The sequence below is a fragment of the Ursus maritimus genome, unplaced genomic scaffold (assembly GCF_017311325.1).
Source record: "Ursus maritimus isolate PB19 unplaced genomic scaffold, ASM1731132v1 scaffold_4, whole genome shotgun sequence".
Lineage (NCBI taxonomy): Eukaryota > Metazoa > Chordata > Mammalia > Carnivora > Ursidae > Ursus > Ursus maritimus.
In genome coordinates this window covers 27,748,434-27,773,642 of record NW_024426552.1, presented here as the reverse complement: position 1 = coordinate 27,773,642, position 25,209 = coordinate 27,748,434, and the positions used below count along the sequence as shown (strand labels likewise).

At 34.7% G+C, this 25,209-nt stretch overlaps 2 protein-coding genes across 5 annotated transcripts in view; one reads left to right on the top strand and one right to left on the bottom strand.

Annotated features, from left to right (window-relative positions):
* The window catches only part of LIPI (lipase I), a 60,507-nt gene extending 37,336 nt beyond the window's left edge, over nt 1-23,171 (bottom strand). For 2 of the 4 annotated variants that reach the window (XM_008701737.2, XM_008701734.2), the window contains exons 1-4: nt 17,991-18,040; nt 5,303-5,688; nt 3,128-3,236; nt 538-639 (exon numbers count right to left, since the gene is read on the bottom strand). In XM_008701737.2, coding sequence (XP_008699959.1) covers nt 538-639; nt 3,128-3,236; nt 5,303-5,688; nt 17,991-18,036 — 643 coding nt within the window. In that variant the 5' untranslated portion in view covers nt 18,037-18,040. Of the gene's footprint in view, nt 1-537; nt 640-3,127; nt 3,237-5,302; nt 5,689-17,990; nt 18,041-19,119; nt 19,161-23,133 lie in introns of those variants that run through there. The other 2 variants (XM_040621097.1, XM_008701735.2) reach the window with 2 other exon arrangements.
* A 127-nt stretch (nt 23,172-23,298) lies between these two features.
* Nucleotides 23,299-25,209, top strand: part of RBM11 (RNA binding motif protein 11) — an 11,617-nt gene continuing 9,706 nt past the window's right edge. Inside the window, exon 1 of the mRNA XM_040621096.1 lies at nt 23,299-23,441. Coding sequence (XP_040477030.1) covers nt 23,346-23,441 — 96 coding nt within the window. The 5' untranslated portion in view covers nt 23,299-23,345. The remainder of the gene's footprint in view (nt 23,442-25,209) is intronic.

Below are 25,209 nucleotides of genomic sequence, written 5' to 3'. Positions count from 1 at the left end.
AATGTGAAGCATGTGAGGAAACTGGGATCAGTAGAAGTTGTCAATAGCATGAACAAGATGAAGCATTTTTTTTATCAAGTTTCAATTTTTTTTTTAAGATTTTATTTATTTATTTGACAGAGATAGAGACAGCCAGCGAGAGAGGGAACACAAGCAGGGGGAGTGGAAGAGGAAGAAGCAGGCTCACAGCGGAGGAGCCCGATGTGGGGCTCGATCCCATAATGCCGGGATCACGCCCTGAGCCAAAGGCAGACGCTTAACCGCTGTGCCACCCAGGCGCCCCTCAAGTTTCAATTTTTTAGGATGATATGACAGTCCTTGAAACCTGAAAAAGGTAAGCTGATGGCAAAAAGTGCCATTTGACACCCTAGGACATCATGAACTCCAAGAAATGTCATTTCTGGGAAACAATCATTTTATAATTACAGACTCATCATCACTTTACCCACTACTCTTTCTCCTTTTATGTTCTCCTCTTCCCCAATGTCTACAGCTTTTCATTTTCAAATAATTAAGCAATAAACCCTGCATTGTTACCATTGGTATCAGAATGGATGACATCCACAAACTTGGCATCGGTGTAATCTAATCTGTCATTAAATGATTTTCCAGAGAATTTTGGCCCAGCAGGGTCAAGACCTGAAATTCAAGAAAGAAACTGTCAATCAATTAATCAATTCCTATTACAGTGTTTATTAGATCATATGTTTGCATTATTATTACATTATAAGCATGTCTATGTAGTTTTACCTTAAACTTGTACAAAAACTAATATTAAGATAAATGAAATTGGATGAATAGCAAATATCTTCATTATTTGAATGATACTTTTTACCAACCGTCAGTTTATCAACAATCTAGTGTTAAGCCACACTTAGAGATGCCTCAACAAAATACTGTACGTTTTATTTTTTTAGCATTTTTTTAAAGATTTTATTTATTAATTTGACAGAGAGAAACAGCCAGCGAGAGAGGGAACACAAGCAGGGGGAGTGGGAGAGGAAGAAGCAGCTTCCAGCGGAGGAGCCTGATGTGGGGCTCGATCCCAGAACGCTGAGATCACTCCCTGAGCCAAAGGCAGACGCTTAATGACTGCGCCACCCAGGCACCCCTATTTTTTTAGCATTTTTATTTAAGAAGTACTTAGGGATAAACCAGTAGTAGCTTTATAGTTAATAACAAATAACTACTACAGCCCTGAGGTGGGGGGGATGAATAATATCCTGCTCCTGTCTTGAACCTCATGCCTTACTAGTTCATCCCAGATCTATCTACAATTCGAAAATGATTTTTTAAGTGCCAAATAAAATTTGGGCTGTGGCATAAAACATATTATTATTTTATCATTCATTTTTCACAAAAGTTTCCCATATACACACAGAAAAATGTATCAGACTTCCATGGAATATAGATATTATTTCTGGTGTATTTGAAATTTTATTTATTGTTTTAAGATATTATTTATTGATCTGACAGAGAGAGAGAGAGAGAGAGCTCAAGCAGGGGGAGCAGCAGAGGGAAAGGGAGAAGCAGACCCTCTGCTGAGCAGGGAGCCCTACATGGGGCTTGATCCTAGGACCCTGGGATCATGAACTGAGCCACCCAGGCACCCCATATTTGAAATTTTAAATAGAAATTCTAGGCTCATGACCTACTGGCATGTGTCAAAAAGGCGAGGGGATGGGAAGGAGGTAAAATTCAACAACTTCAGAACATTTATGCCATGGAAGATACAATCATCTCAAAAAAGGTATTTTAAAAAGTAAAATATAATGTTGCTCATCTCAAGCCCTTCTCCTATCCCGAGTTTACTTAGCCCACTTGACTGAATGAGGCCAAAACTTCTCTTCTCATAAATAATTCTGATATAGACCTACCACATTTGCTGGACTTTTAAACCCTGATGGTTGCTTGGCCAGTGGAGCCAAGCGAACTGGACTAATGTGTGAGTAAACACACTTTAGCATAAAGTAGGATTACTATGGTGGTTGAAACAGAATGGGCTTTGGGTGCTAGAAAGTTTTGTTTAAATCCTGGCTTAGCTTTTAAAAACTTTTTGACTCCCTCCCCCTACATTCATTCAGTTAACCTGTTTTCACATCTGTATAATGGGGATAATATTAAAATTGATCAGAATAAATAAGTATGGTATACTTAAGGTTTGTAGGTATACTTAAGGTTTGTAGAGATCCTATCTATGCAATTCATTCACCTCTCCCCTCCCCCTTTGTTTAACTTAACACTCTATTACTTATTACTTTTATTAACACTTGAAATCATTATAAATCTTCTATGGACACAGATCTCAATAGTCATTAAAAAGCTGAATTGATTGGGGAGGGATACGATCTTTCTATTCTAAAATCACCACCATTACCAAATGGAAGCATGAAAATCTCTGTCAGCATTACTTGGTTACTAGGCTTTCTGGACGCAGGAACTCTGTTAAGAAAATTTGAGGGGTATCAGATCTAGACTCTCTCAAGCTTGGATATCAACTCCTGATTCTCTCTTCTGGAGTTCAAATAAAATTCTTAAAAGAATAGAAATGTGTCGAAGTTTGAAAATTAAGTACAGATTATATATTTAGTTAATACATGAAAAAAGTTTTATATTTATGGGTCATATTTTCCTCTGGATTGTTACAATAATGTGTCCTTAAAATTCACACAGGGTTGCAGAAATTGATCTTCTACCTCCCTTTTCTATAGGAGCACTTCAACTCTGTTAAGAACTAAACAAGAGTGGCGCCTGGGTGACACAGCGGTTAGGCGTCTGCCTTCAGCTCAGGGCGTGATCCCGGCGTTATGGGATCGAGCCCCACATCAGGCTCCTCCACTATGAGCCTGCTTCTTCCTCTCCCACTCCCCCTGCTTGTGTTCCCTCTCTCACTGGCTGTCTCTATCTCTGTCGAATAAATAAATAAAATCTTTAAAAAAAAAAAAAAAGAACTAAACAAGAAACAAGACTTTAGAATCTAACTAAAGCAAAGACTAGCATTTGAATATAATACAGAAAAAAAATTGCATCATTTCTACTGCTTAATTATTGTGCCTGATAACTTTTAAATAAAATAACTTCTGATGCTTTAAAGAATGCTAAACACATTTTATCAAAAATATTTTACCTGTTATTCTTCCAAGTTGACCTTGAAATATCTTTCCAACAAATCCACTAATATGAGCCCCTAAGCTTATCCCTATGAAATGAAAATTATCAAGAGACGCTCCATGCTTCTGCAAGTGAAAATGCAATGTTATTATTTTCATTTCAGAAATCGCAAATTATGTCCTGCGCATCAATATTCTAGAATTCATTATTTTTTTCTAGTTTAATACATTTCTGGGAGATGGAGAATGGGATTTTATAATTTGAAAACAACTATATCTTTGTTCAACATTTTCCATAACAGATCTGATTTTTCTCTATACGTTTTTAGTAATACCAGTACATTTTTAAAAACCTTTGTTATCTATTATCTAAACTAGTAGATGCAAAATAATACCTTTAGTTAAAGAATTTTGTTATAATAGTAGTAGACATTATGGGGTACTTTACCTTGAATAAGTGCTTTGTAAATCTCACATTTAATATTCACATTAGTCTTATGAGATATTTACTTTTATCCTATTGTCTCAAACTATTCCTGGCACTTATTAAATGTTGAATAACATGGTTTGATAATGAGTTGCCCAAAGCCACATATACTTATTACTATAAAAGAAAAAGATGGACTTCAAGTCCAGGCCTGTTTAAATCCAAAATATATACTAACCTGCCTTCTTGTTTTTTTCTGATCAGATTGTGTCAAAATCACTAAGAAGACTGACAGAGTGTGAAATGAGAATGCTCATTTCAGAGATGATAAAATGAGACTCATAGATTCCAAGTGTGATCATGGATTCCTAAATCACAAGCTGAAAATCATGGAATCCAATATTCCAAGCTCAAGTTTTGAACACATTTTAGAGCCTTGTAGAAAGATGTGGGACATTTACTGCCAATGAGAAACTAAATCCAGGCTTTCCAGGTAGAAGGTGTTAATTTTCTTCAAATTCCTCAGAGCAATGCCCAGAAACCCAAGGGAGCATCACTCTCAACTTTAGTGTTATTAAGCTTTTTATCCTTTTTCCTAAATATAAAGACTTATGAATGTTTAACATACATATTTCCCACACTTTAAAATACATGTTATTAGAGAAAAGACCACTGCTGTAAGCAAAAATCAATTATGCAGTTTATAGACTCTAAGAACAGATGAATCAATTACCTCCTCTGTCTCTCTCGAGAGATGGTTTGCTTTTGCCCAAATGTGGGGATGTAAAAATTATACTGATCCTGGTTTTATTTAATGATTATTATATGTCAGGCACTGGTCAATAATTAATTTCATTTAATACTTATACAAAATATTGTTATAAAGTTTGGTTATCCCAAATGTATAGATGAGTAAATGAGGCAGAGAGGTTAAGCAATTGCTTAAAGTCACACAGAAGATAAGAGAGAGATTTTGTCGTTGAACTCTTTCAGTCTGACTCCTGACCACTACATGTAAACTGCTTCTTGGCTCTGGTAAGCTTGCCCAATTTCAGAAGAGCCTTGGAAATTCAGCACAACAAAACTCAAAGCAGATTTCAAGCCCAAGAATGTTCCAAATCAGAAATCACCCTTCTTTCTCTCAAGTGCACATCACCACCACATCTCTCTCTAGAAGAGACACTGATCTCCGTATGGGTTGACACAGTAAATGTAGATCATTCAAACTGCAGATGACCTAAAACTGGCCTGAATGTAATTGACTCGCCCCAACCCTGCACCTAAATGCTGGACAAATCTGAATGGTACTAAGACTTGCCTCCAAAGTTGGCAGAAGTCTGCTACTTTTCAAGATGTTTTTCCCTCACTTTGACCAATTCACACTTGCTTAACTATAAACATATTAGCCATACCTTAGAAAAGATATCTAAAGAACCTAATGATTATATAGTTTACCCCCTTGTTCTACATGGAATTACTACCCTAACATCATGTCAGTATAGGTGGAATTAAAAAAAATTAAAATCTTAAAAGATTTTAAGACAAAACATTATAACTGAGTCTTTAAGATTTTTTTTTAATAAGACACTTCATAACGAGGTATGGAATTTATCCATTTACACACATTAAAAACGGCTGTAAATGTTAGCACATCAAAGCAATAATTCCTAATGTGTATAGGAAAAAAGTATTTCTTACTACCACTTTGTGGTATTGCATAAAACACTATATATTGTAAAACATATACAATATATAAAATTCTTACCAAAAGATTCCGAATGTATCCACTCAAACTCATGGCGACTTTTCTGGTGTTTTTAACTGCTCTGTTGTAAAGAAAAGTTGTAGCACCCCGGTTCCAGTCTACTACAATTATATTTATATCGTCTTGATTCAACAAAATCCTTAGGAAGCGCTGAAGCCATGAGGGAGCAGAGCCCGTTGGTCTGTAACCATGAATAAGCCAGACTGTTTTCTTGCTTATATTGAAATTCACATTAAGTGAGTTACTCTGCTCAAACAGTGGCTCAGCACAGTTGAGGTTGTTCCTTGTATACAACATCAAGAAAATCTCCGTTTGGGGAACAAACAAATCTTTGAAGGAATCCTTTATACTTAGCTGAGAGAATTCAAGGCATAATCTTTTATTCTCTGAAATAAGAAAAAAAAAGTTAGTCAAGCTGAGTACTGGGATAGTATTTGATACAATTCCTATGGCCGTAACAAAGAACAGATTTGAACTTGGAGGAAGGATTTTATTTCATAAGTATTTCAACATAAAACTCTGCGTAACTACAATGTTTAATGTGTTGATTATGTAAAAAGGCCCTTTGAACAAGAAGCATCCAAAATTTTTAAATAAAATACAGAAATATGATTGGTTAAAAATTAAGAATTATTTTTTATCTGTACAAAATAGCAATGGTGTCACTTAAATCATTAATATTGTTAGTAAAGGGGCACCTGGGTAGCCCAGTCAGTTAAGCATCTGCCTTCAGCTCAGATCCTGATCTCAGGGTCCAGGGATCTAGCCTTACACCGGGCTCCCTGCTGGGTGGGAGTCTGCTTCTCACTCTCCCTCTGCTCCTCCTCCACTCCCCCTTTCATGCTCCTGCTCTCTCTCTTCTCTCCCTCCCTCTCTCCCTTTTTTTCTCTCTCTCTCAAATAAATAAATGAAATCTTTAAAAAAATACATTGTTAGTAAAGAAAGTATTATGCACACCAATAAAAGTAAATAGATTATGAGCTTTAACAGAAATTTTGCAGGATAATATATATGTATAATAATCATTCAAGAAAACATATTTTATCTAACTAGTGATCAAATATATACAAATCAAAACAATAAGGTATCATTTTCTTCCTATCGAACAAAAAGAAAAAATCATTTTAATACTTAATACTTGTGAAGGAATATGTAACAAATATTCATATACATGGATTCTGAGAGCATAAGTTGATACAACATCCTTTTGAAATTGAAATTATATAGACACATAATCTTAAAAATATGTGTTCTTCCTTATTTTCTTCCTAGGATTTACACTAATGAAATAAATGATTTGTGTTAAGTGTAAAAACATTAATAACAGGCTTATGCATAATTGCACAAAAACTTAAAACATCTTAAATATCACCATATAGTACTTTCATCGATGTGTGTATCCTATGTGTCTGTCTATCTATCTACCTACCTTCCTACCTACCTACCTACCTATGTATCTATCTATCCATCCATTTATCCTAGAGAGAAGTATGGCAGAATGAAATAACTAAGCCAAATCAATAGCAATAGTCATACCTAGGCAGTGAAACAGTGGCTGCTTTTTAATTTTCTTTTTCATAAATTCTCAGAATTGTAATTTCTTTCAAAATTAGCATATAATCCCAATTTTTTAATGAGCATATGCATGTACTATTTTAGGAAGTTTAACTTATTAAAAGATTTGGGGAAACGATTTTGTCCATTTATATCAAAAATTCAAAAAATTGTTAATATAGTTCATGCCAATAATTCTACTTTTAAGAACTTGTCCCAAGAAAATAGTCATTTAAACATATAAAAATGAACTAATATATATTATTTTTGGACTGAAGAAATGGGAGTGATTTAAATGCCCAGAAACAATGATGTGATTAAGTAAACTACAAATATATTTAATAAATATAAATATGTATTACATATACATATATTTAAAACTACAGACATATAATGTGTATTTGATAAATCCATAATAATATGCACAAATTACAATCTACCTTTTAGTTTGGAAAGTATATATGTGATTTTGTCACAATTATTCAGAAGACAAAGGGGGAAGGCAGTGAAGGAGAAGCACAATTAATTCCCAGGTTAACAGATGAGAGATACTCAGACAAGTGAAAACATTGAAACAAACTTCATTTGTCCTAAGTACTAGAGAATGAGGAAGTGGAGAGGAGAAATAAATCAAACCACAGTGCAATATCACTGCTTACTACACTATACAAATTGCATAGGGAATTGTGTACATCCATCTTTCCACCATCTGAAATGCTTCCATCAGCTGAAACTCTGAGAAGGCCAAATGCAATCAGTATATCCAAACTGTTGGTCCACTCCAAGCCAAGGTAGATTTTACCTGGTCCTGGGATGAGTAATGAGGAATAAAGAGTAGTATCCCTCTGATAAAGTAAGGGACAGAAATCACCTGAAACAATCAACAGAGCAATCTATTATCTGTTGCCAGATGTAGAAGTAATTGCAGAAAATTCAATAGCACTCTCATTATAATACAAGAAAAATCGTGTCCTCCCTAGGAGGACATTAACAGAAAATTTGGTAAGGTAAAAAAACAATAGCATAAAATGAAAAGTGGAATAATGAGATACTACAATTCAAGAAAAGAAAAAATGCAATCATAGAATAAAAATTCACATTACATGTGCTAAATCATGGAATGCTCACCTGACAAAAAGAAAGATTTCAATTATGAAGGGAAACATAGATATGGGACAGAAAATGATGATTCAAATTAAAAATCATCATTGTTTTCTTGGGGTGGGAAGGAATTGGAGAGGGAGAGGGTTGCAGTTACAATCACTAAGGAAATAATTGCATTCCAGGGTGTGCAAACTGAAAAGACTCATCACAATATAGAGAAAATCAGTTAATCAGACTCACCAAGAGGCTTCCTAGAAACTAGTTTGGGTTTTGGTGAAAGAGAAAAATATCCTAAAAACATCAAGGCAGAAAATCCATGTTAAAATAGAGGAATGAAGTCATGATGACTTCAGATTTGTCTTCCAAAACAATACATTAGACAGATAAAAGTCCAATGAATGAAAGTTATAAGTGAAAAAGTTTGTGGTCTAATGATTTTATATCCTCCCTAAACTACACCACTCATAAATGACATAATAGAGTTCCTGACATCATCACTGTTAAATAAATGCTAAGTTTACTGAAGATAAGATCCACAGAAACTCATTACAAAAAGATTGAAAGTTTATATGGAAATAGGAAAGACACCAATATAAGTGTATATATTATAAAACTGAGTAAAACATACATGCAATATCAAAAGGCATTCTTATTCAAATGTTTGCTAAGAATATTTAAATATTAGTATAAGTCAATATACTAATAAGATGGGAACATAGGTTAAAAGGAGTATAGAGAAAATAAGTGTGGTACAAAAATTCCTTAACTGGGGGATTCAAAAGATGTCAGTTTTTAAAATTTTAATGAATAGATAAGTGTGGCTTTAAAAAGATATTGAAAACCTTAAATGTTAACCACTGTACTATATAAACAGTACCCATAACTTTGTACACACTAAAAAAAAGGTATAGCAAACAGTGCATATATACAAAAGATAAGAAAATGAAAAAATTAACTATAGAAGTAAAAAACATGAAACAAAATGACACAATTACACTAGAGAAAAAATATATATGATATATACAGTTATGTAACTGGATAAAAATTGCCCATTAAAAAGCAAAGAATCTCAGCTTTCATTAGAAAATGGGCAATGGGTGTTTTAAGCAAGTGATTAATCACTAAAATTACTCCTGAAACCAACATTGTACTGTATGTTAACTAACTAGAATTAAACAATTTTTTGTTTAATTTAACTAACTAACTAACTAGAATTAAACAATTTTTCTAAATGACACTTAGCTATGAGTCATTTAAAAGAAGTACACAGGAAATTTTAAAGAAATGGGGAGGTATATTCTACACAAAATTAAAAAAAAGGAAAGCTGGTTGATGTACTAGATTATATGGGTGGCTCCAATTCATCACCCTTTCTTGAATCCATGCCATTTGCCTTGTAGCTTTGAGTCATTCTTCTACCATCATAAATGGGTGACTTGCCTCACTTCTTGATATGGGCACAAACAAATAACCTGCTGTGGAAAACAGGACCCTGGTAGACTTAACACAAGCAGAGGCTTGAAATGGGCTTGCATGTTGGGGGGCTGGCCTCTCATACTTCTGCCATCACCATGAAAATATCCTTGGTCTGGCCTGATAGAAGAGGAGAGAGAGAGGGACAAAAGAGCCAAGTTGCTGGTTGTGCTAGTCGCCCCCAGCAAACCGACGACCAGTCAAAAGCAAAACATGTAAGTGAACCCAATCAAAGAAGAGCAGTGTTGCCTAACCAATTCCCCCACCTGACCCCACAAGTGTGAGTAATACTGCTTTAAGTCAAATGCTACTGAGGGAATACGTTTTTGTTTTGTTTCATTTTGTTTAGCTTTATTGGGACATCATATAGCTGATTACATTGGTAATATTACTATTAGAAAATAAAAACAAAAGTTTTCAAAATGATAAAAAAAACTGTTAACCAGTATATGTTAAAAAACATGGAACTAACTAAAAAACATGGAACTGACTCAATTCTGGTAGATGTTAGGAGTAGAAAAATAAAGTTCTAGGTATCAAAAACTTACCAGAATCCCCAATAAGATTGTCAGATTTCTTAGCAGAAGCTTTGCAGGCCAGAAGGCAGTGAGATGATATATTTATATATTTAAAGTGATGAAAGAGAAAAACTTTCAACCTTGAATTCTATAACCAGCAAAACTGTCCTTCAAAAATGAGAGCAAAATTAAGATATCCTCAAACAAACAAAAGCTGAGGGAGTTCACTACCATAGACTTGCTCTACATGAAATGCTAATGGGAACCTTCAAGTTGAAATGAAAAGATGTTAGACAGTAACTTAAAGTCATATGAAAATATAAAGAGCTGTGGAAAAGGCAAATGTATGAACAAATATAAAAACAGTATTTTTGCAATTTTGATTTATAATTCTTTTTATTTTCTACAGAATTTAAAAGACAAATGCATAAGTATAATCATAAATCTATGTTAATGTTATGCAATATAAGGATAAAATTAGTGTCATAACTGAAAATGAGGAAAGCAGAGCTGTAAAGAAGTAGTTATTTATGTAAAAGTTAAGTTTTTATTGAAATCTTTTTTTTTTAAGTTGAGTATCAATTTAAGAAAGGTTGTCATAACTTTAAGATGTTACATGTAATCCCTATGATAATCACAAAGAAAATAATCTGTAGAATACACACAAAAGAAAATGAGAAGGGAATCAAAACATGTCACTACAAAAAATCAACTAAACACAAATAGAAGACAGTAATAGAGGAAGTGAAAGGCAAAAAGAAGCTATAAGTATAAAAACAACAAAATGGCAAAATAAGTGCTTCCTTATCAGTAATAACTGCAAATGTAAATGGATTAAACCCCCACATAAAAAGAAATAGATTGACAGAGTGGATAAAAAAACAGCATCCAGGGGCGCCTGGGTGGCGCAGTCGTTAAGAGTCTGCCTTTGCTCAGGGCGTGATCCCAGCCTTCAGGGATCGAGCCCCACATCAGGCTCCTCCACTAGAAGCCTGCTTCTTCCTCTCCCACTCCCCCTGCTTGTGTTCCCTCTCTCGCTGGCTGTCTCTGTCTCTGTCGAATAAATAAATAAAATCTTAAAAAAAAAAAAAACAGTATCCAACTATATGGTATCTGTAAGAGACTTACTTTACATCTAAAGACATTCATAGGTTGAAAGTATTAGGATGGAAAAAAGATATTCAATGCAGAAAGTTACCAAAAGAGAGCAGAAATACAATCTAAATGTCCAGTGAACGAATGGATAAAGAAAATGTGGTATATATACACACATATATATATGTGAATAATACAGAATATTATTCAGCCATAAAAAAGTGCATCCTGCCATTTGCAACAAATGGATAAACCTAGAGGGCATTATGCTAAGTAAAATAAACCAGACAGAGAAAAACAAATACAAATACTATATAGCATCATTTATATGTGGAATCTAAAAAAATAAAATAAAGGCCAATTTCATAAAAATAGATAATAGAATGGTGGTTACCAGAGGTTTGGGAAGGATGGATGGGGAGATACAGATCAAAGGGTGCAAACTTCCAGTTATAAGATGAGTACGTTCTGAGGATCTAATATGCAGCATGGTGACTATAGTTAATAATATGATACTATCTATTTGGTTCTGTAATAATATAATATTGCATACTTGAAAGTCGCTGAGAGTAAATCTTAAGCATTCTCATCACACACACAAAAAAGTGTTAATTATGAGAGGTAATAGATGTATTAATTATCCTGATCTTGGGAGTCATTCCACAATGTATATGTGCATCACATCATCACATCATACAACTTAAACATACACAATTATATTTGTCAATTATTCCTCAATACAGTTGTGGGGTAGGGAAAGAACAGACTGGGGTATCTATACTTCCATCAGAGAAAATAGACTCTAAGTTAAAATTCTTACAAGAGAAAAAGAAGGACAGGATAGAACTAACACCATAAAAATCTTAGAAGAAAACATAAGAGAAAACTTCATGACTTTGGATCCGGTAATGACTTTTTGAGCATTACCAAAAATAGCACAGAGAATAAAAGAAAAATGGATGAATTGTACTTCATCAAAATTAAAAACTTTTGTGCACTGAAGGACATTATCAACAGAGTGAAAAGGCAACACAGGGAATGGGAGAAAATGTTGACCAATCATATATCTGATAAGGGATTTATACCCAGAAGACATAAAGACCTCCCATAATTCAATGACAATAACAACAACAAATACACAACCAATTAAAAAATTGGCAAAAGATTTAAATGGACACACAGATAAAGATATGCAAATGGCTAATAATATGAAAAGATGCTCAATATCACTAATCATTAGAGAGACGCAAATCAAAACCACAATGAGATACCACTTCAAATCTATTAGGATTTGAAGGTAAAAAAAAGTATGGCTACTATCAAGAAACAGAAAACAACAACTACTGGCAAGAATGCAGAAAAATTGGAACCCTGTCCATTGCTGATGGGGATGGAAAACGGTATGGTGGTTCCTGAAAAAATTAAAAAGAGAATAACCATATAATCTAGAAATTCCACTTCTGGGTATACACCCAAAAAAACTGAAAGCAGAGACTCAAACATATTTATACACCTATGTTCACAGCAGCATCATTCATAATAACCAAAAGAAGGAAGCATTCCAAGTATCCATCAACAGATGAATGTATAAACAAAATCTGGTATACACATACAATGGAATATTATTCAGCCTCAAAAAAGAAGGAAATTCTGACACATGCTACGACATGGAAGAACTCTGAAGACATGATTCCACTTACATGAGGTACCTAAATTTGTCAAATAGAGACATAAAGACATTGCCAGGGGCTGGCAGAGAGAGGAAAATGAAGAATTACTGTTTAATAGGTAAATAGTTTCAGTTTGGAAAGATAGAAAAGTTCTGGAGATGGATAGTGGCAATGGTTGCACACCATTGTCAGTGTACTTAGTACCACTGAACCGTACACTTAAAAATTATTAAAATGGTAATTTTTATGTGTGGTTTATCACAATTAAATTTTATAGAATCCAATTCCTGCCATGAAAGATACCCAGACTCCTCTTACTTCTATAAACAGCTAGAATACTGGATAAAATGTATATAGAAAAGTTTAGACACTGGACAACAAAGGGCTCAGAACTGTGATGTCTAAAAGAAAGGAAATAAATTATTTGAACACTATAATCTAATAGCTTTCTGCCTGGCATAGCTTCCTGCCGTGCAGGAAGTTTGGACCCAAGGGAAGCATGGTGGTGTTACCAAACTGGGGAGAAAGATCAGAGTTTAGGGAGGGTAAAACAACTAGAATTTCTATCAGAAAGTGCTGCAACAGAAGGAGTTGTGTGGAGGCAGAGCTCTGAAATAGCGGGGACTCAGAGGCGTCCCCACGAGTAGGTTGCTGGATACAAGCCTACACAGGCAGAGGGTGACATTCCACAAAGAGCTCTAAGCAGAACAATTCTAAAAGTCACAAATGCTCTGGGAGACAATGACATTCTCACTAGCCAGAGTAGAAAGACCTTAAAGAACATCATGGACATTCAATAGAGACCCTAGAAGGGTCATATTTAATTTTAAGCGAGCTAAACTAGCTCTAGTGTAAAAGAGACCCATCTTGTCTCCTTCTCATGCTCTCAATTCTGCTTGCTTTGATTCAGCTTCACTTTCTGGCAGTGAGCAGGCTATGTGTCTGAAATATTGAGAGAAAATATTAATGATTTTGAAGAAGGCAAGGGTTTCTCCAACAAGATTACAGTAAGTGTGACACATAAGAGAAAAACTGATAAATTGGACACTGTCATAATGAAACATGTCTGCTCCTAAAAGGACATTGTTAAGAATATGAATATGCAGGCTTGCAATATGTATGCCTGAAAGTCGCCTGTGTCCAGAATGTGTAGGGCAGGGGAACATGTGTGTTTATATACACATACAGGTAAAACACAACACCTCAATGTTTAAGAATTGTCAAAAGAATTGAAGTCACTTAACAAACAATGGTATAATGGCCAATAAGCTCTAGAAACGATGCTCAACATCACTAGTCACCAGGAAAATATAAATTAAACCAAAATAATACATCACTATACACGTACTAGGATGGCTAAAATTAAAAAGACTGACAAAACCAAATATAGGTGAATGTGTAAAGCAACTTGAAGCATGCTTCATTGCTGAAGGAAGTGACAAAATGGTACAGTATTTTGGAAAACAGTTTGGTAGTTTCTTAAAATGTTAAATATGTACTTTTATGACCCTAAAAAAATCACTTCCAATTGTTTGCCCTTGAAAAGTAAAAGCACTTGGAGTGCCTGTGTGGTTCAGTCGGTTAAGCAACTGCCTTTGGCTCAGGTCATGATCCCAGGGTCCTGGAATCGAGCCCCACGTCGAGCTCCCTGCTCAGGCGGGAGTCTGCCTCTCCCTCCCCTCCGATGCTCCCCCTACTTGTGCTCTCCTGCTCTCTCTCTGTCAAATAAATAAATAAAATCTTTTTTTAAAAAAAAGAACTTGTCCATAATATTTATAAATTCATAGACGCTTCTTTCATAAGGACCCCAAACTGGAAAAAACCTACAATAAATATTTATTAACAGCTGTAACTATACCATCAGCGACAGTAATAATGCTTAATGGTTATTTAGCACTCACTCCATGTCAGGCACTGTGCTGCTTTATATTTGCTATCCTTTCCCTCATTTCGTATATGAAGAAAGATCACACAATTAGAAGCAACAGAACATTCACGAATGACGTCTGAAAAGTATAACTATATTCATGGCACAAGTTATTATGCAAACAGTTGAGCAACATAAATTCACTAGCTCAATTCTATTCATGTGTAATAAAAAGAATGAAGACCTTTTGGGGCCAGCAAAATGTCAGGTACAAAACAACAGACTGACCTGATGCCTAAAAAAAACAGAGGTTTATATGGCCATAGAGTCAGTTAAGACACAAAACTGTAAATAGAACTTTAGTATCTCTGAAAGCTAGGGGCAGAAGGCGAAATAAGAGGTAAAAGTATCTTTAATTTTCTGGTTCTGAAACAATCAAAGCACATTCAGAAAATATACACTATTTAACAAGTCATAAGTAACCAAGATATTCCACCAGAAACTCTTCCAACTGTGCAAATGTTTGGAAAGTTGTGGAAATGAAGCTGACTACACAAACAAAATAAAGTAAATGTCTGAGAAGTCTTTAGATCAAGAATTCTCAAGCATGGGTTTAAAAGTGAGGGTAAAAATGACTGGGAAAGTTTGTTCAAAATGTAGTTTCCTGGTGCCATCCCCAGAGATTCTGATTTGGTAGGTAAATCTGCATTTTAAAATGCATAACCCAGGGGATTCTGATACCCATGGTCCATACAGGTCTACCACAACTGTATGGTGTAAAGGCCTACACCTGGAAATTAATCTGAGACAATTACAGAGAAAATGTACATGGAAGAAAACACAATGGAGTATTCTAACCTAATTTATAATTGACCAAATCACACATTTATGTTAACCTCCTTTGAGCTTTGCAATGCAGTGAGACAGTATTATGAGTTTTACTTTCATTTAAAAATGGGGAAGCTAAGGTTCACAGATGTTAAGTGATTTGGCCTTGAGATAACAAGCCACCAGGACTTGAATCTGGGTCTTTTAAATGCAAATTCCATGTTCTTGCAGGTCAAGCTCATCTTAAAAAAAACTTTTGTACAATAAATTAAAGTTGCTTGTAGCCATGTGATCTTAGCAAATCAGTAGAAATAAATTACTAGTCACATCAGAAAGATTTTTAAATACAAATTACACAAATTTATACAAATTTTACAAAATTTTTATACAATTATATAAATTTTTATACAACTTAGAGAAAAATGATGAATTTGTTGAGTCAATGAGCTCAGAGTGCCTCTGGTTTCAGAAAGATCATTGCCCTACAAAGCCTGCCAAGGAACGTTCTATAAATTTCTATACTCTCTCTACTCCAAGTATAGTCCCACATACCCACAGGCATCACCTGGGGGTTTATCAGAATTGCAGAATCTTGGGCTTCACTTCCAGCCTGTGGATAAGAATCTGTACTTTAAACAAGATTCCCGAGTATTTTATATTGCATATTATAAGTGTTATCATCTTAGAAAAATGACTCCATTTTTTCTGAATTTCACGGTCCTCAACTGTAAAATGAGAAAGAAAATTAAGTTTCTTTAACATCTCTTCCAAGTTACTGGAATATGAGAGCTGGCAAACTATGGCCTCAGGGCCAAATCTGGCTGGCAAGGTAAGGCAGTTTTTACATTTCTAAATGGCTGAAAAGAATTAAAATAATAATATTTTGTGACATGTGAAAATTGCAATGAATTCAAATGTTATTATCTATAATAAATTTTATTAGAACACAGCCATACTCATTAGTTTATGAATTGTCTACAGCAGTTTCCATATTATAATGACACAGCTGAATAGATACAGCAGATACAGAGCTGAAAAGATACAGTATGGCCCTCCATTTAAAAATGTTTAAAACATCTGATAACCTTGGTTTTTTAGAATATTTTTCCTTTTTTGAAGGCAGATGTAATCATGTAATGATTTTCATGTTGAGGAGTGTGAGACAGACTCTTGAAGAGGCACATATCAGAATCTCTAGTGGAGAAGGGAGGGGGATTTAAAATTTGAATAAAACATAATTGTAGGAAATTAATTACTGAAAATTCAACAATTTCCTAGGCACGTGGGATTTTGAGGAAAATGGGAGGGAGGACTAAAAGTCTGCATGGGTTACAAATGATTTTGAGAATAACTGATCTTTAATTTCCTTATTTTCTATTTACTGTCATTAATATCTAAAGGGCCTGCTGTTCTATTTCAGTCAACAGAGACAGAAACATACATAGTAATTATATCAGAGTTTCCCCAACTGAAAATTTAGGTAATTCCTAACTACTAATCAAAACAATCATCTTAGAAATTTTGCCACATGAGTTTGGAGTATAAACCAGAATACAAAAATGATGTAAACTATAAATGACACAAAGTTAGGGGCCTGGACTTCAAATTTCTCTGACTTCTAAATTAAGATGCCACTATCATACATTACACAAATATAAAATGCCTATCAAGAAACGTCTACATGAGAAAAATATAATAAACTGTATATTAATATCACTTAGATTCTGTGTTTGAATATAAAACTCAAACATTTCTAGAATTTGATTAACTCAAATATCCAATTGAAAAAAACAAGAAATAATTTGAATTTCTACGTGATATTTTAAGGTTATTCAAGGGTGCATTCAAGAATTTTTTTAAAAGGAAATTTAAAACAAAGAAAATCATCTGCCTTTGCAAAGGCACAAAAATCCATTCATCATGAGTTTTAAATATGTTACTTATTATCATAAAGTAGAACAAGTAGTTCTAGTTCTACTTTATTACCAGAAAGAAGTAAATGATATTACTAACATTAATAAACTTTATTACCATAAACCAGTAAACCAAGAGAATAAAGTTCTACTTTATAACTATAAACCAGTTTGCGTTTTGTTACACTTTAACATAATAGGTCAAAAAAAAAAGTTGTAGTATATGTTTACTTTGTTTGCTTTGCAATTGGCAATTATGTAAAGAGTTTCCTCAAAAGTAAGATTACTTGAGCACTGAAATTGAAACAAGATGTTTAGTAAGTCATGATTTTCAAATATTGAATTAATTTCCCTATTACTGAATTATTCTTTCTTTTGAATATTTCTGTTCTCTATGTACATCTTCTTATAAAAGGATTTTTAGTTATTAATTTTCTGGAAAGTAAATAAAATACAGAATATACAATTTAAGAAACACATACACACACACACATATGTATATATACACAAGATTTCTTCATAATTACCCACTTGATATAATTAGTACCCAAATCATACTATTTTTTTTCATACTATGTCATAAAATTCTTTATCCCAGAATCAGAAGACCATGCTGATTATCTTACACACAATTTGGTAAGATAAATCAAATTATTCAGTTCTTACCAGATCTTGCCCAGCACATCAAACAGAGAAAAATGTATACTCTCATTTGAAATCCAGTAAAAGGAAAAGCAGCACCCAGATTCCACAAGAAAGAAATTCCGAAATTCATTAAGGTTTCTCTTTGGTAAGATTGTCAGAGTCTGGTAGGTTTTAGCATAAAAGATTCTGATCTTTTGCTCCTCCCTGTTCATAGAAAAGGTAAGGTGGTTTTGTTTTCTCTTATCTGGCTTGTGGTGGTGAGAGGATTTTTAAGTCAAGACTCTTAAGAAGTCACAAACAGCTGCCCAAGTTAAATTTAAGGGAAAGAAAAAGTAATTATATCTTTCTTTATTCCTCTTAACCTCAAGATTTCAGAAGTGGTCAAGAAGAATATGTCTGTTGAAAGCCTAGAGCAAATGTGATGTTAAAAAATGCTAGAAATGGAAAGAGTCAGAAAATGTTGTGGTTTATGTTCACTTTGATTACAAACTAAGTTGTCTTCATATACCATAAAATCAATAATAAAATCCATATCCATCAAGCTGTCAAATATAAAATATGACTTTTTCATGTTTGTGTAATTTTATAACCCAAACTTAGTGGCTATTTTAAAATTCAAAATGCTAGCTTGTCCTTGGGTTCTACAACTGGAAAATAAAAAATATTTTTTGTTTTTAATACAACATTTTTAAATTACAGTTTTTTTTCACATGTTTACTTCGTTTTCCCCCTTATTTTCCTTCCAGCAATGGATTTTAAAGGTCCGGAAAACAGAGAACCGGTTTAAGTACACATGTTATCAGTTCAAAAGTTAAATTTGTTTTTTATGAATTCAAGTCTCTATAAATTTCCAAAGATACTTTAAGAACAGAAGTGCTTAATTCATATCATTGATCAGCAGAAACTAATGGAGGTCTGGGAGGTATTTCAAAGAATCCACAAACAAAAGGAGGTATTCATTTAAAAACCATGTAAAATTTAAAATTTATCAATTTGAACTGTTGATCTCTAGGGATTTTATGTGAGACTTCATTTTTAGGAGTCCACTACTATAACTTGACTGGAGACCACCAATGTACTTCTCTAACAAAGACAGGAATAAACCACATCATTTTAGAATGAGGGAAGAAAGGTAATATAAATATCATACATGGAGTGCCTGGGTGGCTCCAATGGTTAAGCATCTGCCTTTGGCTCGGGTCATGATCTCCAGGTCCTGGGATTGAGCCCCACAGCAGCAGGCTCCCTGCTCAGTGGTGTGTTTGTCTCTCCCCCTGCTTGTGTGCTTTCACTCTCTCAAATGAATAAATAAAATCTTTAAAAAAAAAAAGTCATATATGTTAAAAGAGATTCTTAACAAGTTTATACTTATAAAATAAATCTTTCCTATTTAACATATAATTTTTCTTTTATTTTGTGCTTTCGATGACATTGAAATATTAATCTTATATGTTATTTTCATATTCACCACTCTGAAGAGCTCATATTGAAAATATCAACTTGGCATTTAAGACAGTACAATACATAGCAGAGTTTCAAAATATAAAAAACTATGCTGTTTTCATATTTTTTACTTACTGTCGATAGCAATAAAATTGAGATTAATGTCCATTGCATTAACTAGCAAAATATTGAGAAGGCAAATTATATAAAATATCTACAGTTTAGTAAGAGAATAGTTCCATGATTATTTAGTCCTCTTTCGAAATAAAAAATGATTTTAAGCTTACAGACATGGATACAATATAAATAATATGATAAAAGTAATAATGAGGATGATGAGGATGATAAGGATGAAGATATAAAACTGATTGAGCCTTATGTACCAAGCACTTTACAGGTAACTATAATAGGTAGTTAAGTAGTATATACTGAGATGGAGGAGTCATTGTTTATCAGAATATATTTTGGCACAATATTTTTGTATAATTTAGCAATATGTGTCAAAATGTTTAATGGTCTTACCCTTTGATTCGGCAATCAAACACCCAAGATATTTTTCCACAGAAATACTAACACATGTGCACAAAGACATATGAGCAAGGATGTTAATCTCAGCATTTTTATAATGGCTAAAAAACGGCAACAATGTAAATGTCTAACAGTGGGGGATTAGTCTATGCACATATTGTGGATTAAAATTAATATAGATAAATCAATATTAATTGGTATAGAAAGTCTCCATTATGTAGTTCAAGGAGAGAAAAGGCAAGCTAAAAAAAAAGTATGTATAGTAAAATTTATTTTACTATAATATGTTTTACATATATATGCATAGATCAAAGTTAGGACGTTTCTCCTCCAAAATGTTTGTCTCTGCATGATAGATTTATGGATTTTTTTTATTTATTTCTTTAAACATTAAAAATATTTCTTTACAATAAGCATCTAATACAAGTAAAGCAAACAAAAAAGCTATATTTACTTGGGACAAATATGGTTAGGAAAATCAGAATAAATTAAAAATGAGGATAGGAAAAAAGTGAAGACAAACGTGAGGTCAATTTTAGGAAAAGCATCCACTAGAATTCCTTAACACTAATTTATCAAATTTCTCCATTCACTCATTCATTTATGCAACTTTTATTAAGCATGTACTGATTTCCAGGCATAATGTAGTGGGACATACAAAGTAGAGACATTCATTTATTCAAACTGTATTATGTCAATAACTATTTATGATACATCTACATAGGTACTGAAATATATTTACCCTATAGCAATTCACAGTGAGGAGGGCTTGAAAAAGGTGTATCTATGGAACCATTGCACCACACAGCAGGGCAGCCAGCCAATCTAGGGTGCAGAGTTCAGGGAAGCCTTGTAGGAGATGCTGTGTGGGCTGAACTACAAAAGAGAGTTAGAGTCAGCTGGGCAAAGAAAGGGAGAAAGAAGCTCTAGTTTTAGATAGACAGACAGACAGATAGATTTATATACATGGCTTATAGTTTTACACATGTTATATATATATAAACATTTTCATTTTTGAATAGATAAAGTTAGCAGTGTAAAACATCCTGATATGAGTGAAGGAAGGCTAATTCTTTATAGTGTTCCATGCATTTAACCCATTAAATCTTATATTTGAGTAATGGTCCAGGAAATGCTGAGAATAATTTTTTTAGCTACTGCTAGGTTTATTACAATGTGTTCATTCAATATAAGTTAGGAAATGCAGTAAGCTTAAATTAGAAAAATGATATATATTTACGTCAAACTGAATAAACAGCTAACTGCATAGCTAACTTTCAAAGCTTGTAACATTAAAAAAGTTACTCTAAAAGTATAAGCACCATAAACTCAGGTCCTGCCAAAAGAAAAGAGGATGTGATAAGAACACCAAAATCACACACATTTGTAAAAAAAAAAAAAAAGTATGATGCAAACTTCAGTGAAACAACACAACATAACTGTTAATTTATATATATTATATATATATATATATAATTTATAAATACAGCTAAAGGTTTATATCATTCACAATCAGATACGTGCACTGAAAATTTTACAATGAAACCTGAAGATCCGACTCCTAGATCAGCTGTGACTGAGGGGAAGTTAAAGAGGAAATATATTCATTTGGATAAGATTTATGAGATAAATGAACTTAAAAAATCAATAGTTTTACACATAATTGAGACCTTCAGGTGTCCATTCATTTATTAACATATATTTGTTATGTAACTACAATGTGCTAGTTTCCTTAATTCCCTCTTACCCTACCACAACAATGTTGATGACAGAGGAAAGAAAGGAAAAATGGAGACAGGACTTAAATACTTAGGATATCAACAGAAGGTGACTACTGAAGTTACCGACACATCATTTTGTATTTATTTGTATGGGAAGTCTGTCTCTCTCATTATGCTGAAAGCTTTAGAAGGACAGATCTGCATACTTAACCTTTGTTTCCCAAGGATTAAAGACAGTGCCTGGCACATAGCTAGCATTCAAAAAATGAAGTACTGTAACTACGTTAGCCCAATCCATTCTTTAAGAAATAGAACTTGAATTCCAAAAAGTGAAATTACTTATTTAAAGTAATAAAATTAATGTCAGAGTTAAATTAGAAATCAGGGTTCCAAAGATGTGTTCCTTTTCATTAGAAAAGATGGTGGTTTTTTTGGTCCACCAACCAAATAAACTCGCATGACTCCTCAGTGCAAAATGAATTATCACCATGCCTAACTAATAGCCAAATGATGTCCTGATTACTGTATATTTACAGGATAATTTCAGGGTCTTTCATAGACATATGGATTCTTCAGAAAGGAAGCCAAGTGAACAGTTAGTTGACAGTTCATTTATCCAACTACTGATAATCTGAGTGGGTTTTCTTCGTCCCTCTTTTTTTTTTTTTTTTTTTTAGATTTTACTTATTTGACAGAGAGAGAGACAGCCAGCGAGAGAGGGAACACAAGCAGGGGGAGTGGGAGAGGAAGAAGCAGGCTCTCAGCGGAGGAGCCCATGGATCCCAGAACGCCAGGTTCACGACCTGAGCCAAACGCAGACGCTTAATGACTGAGCCACCCAGGCGCCCCTCTTCTTCCTTTCTTTTACTTACCTTTATTTTTTTTAGGATTTTTTTTTTTCCTAACCCTCCTCAATTGTATACAAAGTACAGCCCTTATACAAGATACAATCAATGGATCCCGCTACAAGCGCCCCGCAGCTATCCTCAAAAATTCTGGCTTCAGTCACAAAACTTGCTATACTTTCGGTAGTGTTCCTCGGTAGAAGCCATTTTCTCAAGTTTTCAAATGCCTTCTGGAGTCCACCTAAAATCTCTGTGCCCATTTTCAAATACTTCTCTAGGGCGCGCTTCCTGGGTAAATAAACTTTAATTCTAGGACTCTATTGTATTTCACATACATATCCATGCAGCATGGATTTATTCTTTCAAAAAAGTATTTTACATAGAATATAAATTCAAACTCCTCATGATTTATTCATTCACTCTTTGGAAACAAATCTTCCCCCATTAACCTGGGAGCTCCAGTACTGCAGCTAGTAGTCTTAAAACATCTCCACAGACATTTTATTGAAAATGTTGATTGAATAAATCCAAAGTCAATTAATAATGCTGTGCCTAGGAAAATGGAAGGCACTCCACAAGCAAGAGGACAAAGCCCCGAGCCCGGTAATCTTTTTTATTCTCACTCACTCTTCTAGGGTCCGGGAGAGATCCCGGGCAGCGTGGCGGTGCGGTGTGCGGCCCCGCAAGGCTCGGGGGGGCGTGGCCCCGCAGCCTCGCCCCGCCCCCGGCGCGCGCGCTCCTGTCGCCGGCCCGGCTACCCTACTCTGAGCGGCGCAGAAAAGCGACGAGAGGGGGCGGGGTCTGGAGACCTCCTCCATCCTCGGGCTGAGACCGGAGGGATGTTCCCTGTTCAGGAGGAGGCCGACAGGACGGTGTTTGTGGGGAATTTAGAGGCCCGAGTACGGGAAGAGATTCTTTACGAGCTGTTCCTTCAGGTATCCTCGGCGGGGGGCGGCGGAGGGGCGGGGAGCGGCGGACTAGCGGGGAGCGGCGGACAAGCGGGGAGCGTCGAGCCGGAAGCGCAGCCCGAGGGGCGGGGCGCACCTGGACCACCCGGAGCCCGACCCCCTTCCCGCCGCATCCTGTGCCTAGGTGTATAACTTAGTTCCGTTTTGGCACACCTGCCCCTAGGTGAGCAGCTGGTAGTGAAGTGATATACTATGCGCCCCATCGCCATCCTCACTCTAGAGCCCTGGGGGTGGGCAGTGACCTGGCTCCCCCCAGCCTTGCGTAGCGGCTTCGCGGAGAGACTGCCTGGGCCTTGGGTGTCTAGGGCAAAATAGAAAACAGTCTTGTCACTACCTTCCTTCAGGTAATAAGCACCCTCACGCCTTACATCCAGCGAAATGATTGGTATAGATTTTAAAATGTATACGTTTTGTGATGTATATATTACTTATTCCCCCAAAGCCTTTCATATGGTGGGTGTTTTTACTCCAATATGGTAAGTAAGATTTAATGATTCGGACAGTCAAATCATGACTATGACCAATTGATTCCCTGGGCAGTTCCCTATATTTCATACCAAGAGGACCTTTTGGAAACTTTTCGAGACTTAGGACCTCCATGAGTAAGCCTTCAGTCCCCTGTAAACACTCAACTGCTGTATACATGTAGGTGTCACTGATAAAGAGATCTACTCATCCAGCCATTCATCTAGCCATTACATGACAAACACGAAGTAAGATTACAAATTTAAGAACATACAAATTTAAGAGATAGCCCTTTGTCTTTCTAAAAGGGGAAATTTCAAATTAATTACCATAATTTAGGATAATCTAAAAAGAGAAGGATACATAATATAGTGAAGTTGTTTGGGAGTATGAACTCTAATGTCGATGTGACTTTGGGCAAGTAAATGACTATCTCAGTACTGTAGTTTCTTTAAATGTCAAATGGTAGTAATAGCATCTACAATATGATGTGATGTGAAGATTAAATAAATTAATCCAGGTAAAACAGACTTGAGCTTGGCATTTCTAAGTGTTTGCTGCTGCTACGACTACCTCTAATAGCAGTACTATTACTAATACTACTAATACTAATATCAAGAAAAATCAAGAAAGAATGACTTCCCCTATCAGAATAAGGACAAGTTCCAAGGCAGACAATAGAAAGCTAAATTTCTAGGATTAAGTAAGAATACCAGTGGTGAAAAGGGTTCTCTACATAGTTTTTGAAAGGCCCTAACTTTGTTTCTGTCTTCTGTTAATTTCAGATACACACAACTTGATAAAGAGAATTCCTCCCCCGGGAACAACAGTTTCCTTTCCTGGAAATGAAACTTTATTATTTGAAAAATATTGTTGATTTTAAGGGTTTTATGCTTACTTTTCTAATTTGCCATCATTTTAAATTTGCCCTTTTTAATCTGCTGATAGTTGTCTTTTCCTATAGTTATTTCCCCCAATTAATTTGAAACTTATCACAAACAATAACAAAAAATAAAAAAATAAAAAAGAAAGGAAAACAGAAAGAAAGAAAAAAACCTTATAGCTCTTTTTCCCCTGGTTTCGCTCATGTTGAGCCTCCAAAAAGGAGGAGGGGAGTTCGTGAGAGGGTTAGGGATAGACATAAAGGCTCCAAACATGCACATACATTATTTCTAGTCAGTAGGAACTGGATCGATATGAATTGTATGGATCTACACCATAGATAGATAGATAGATAGATAGATAGATAGATAGATAGATAGATAGATAG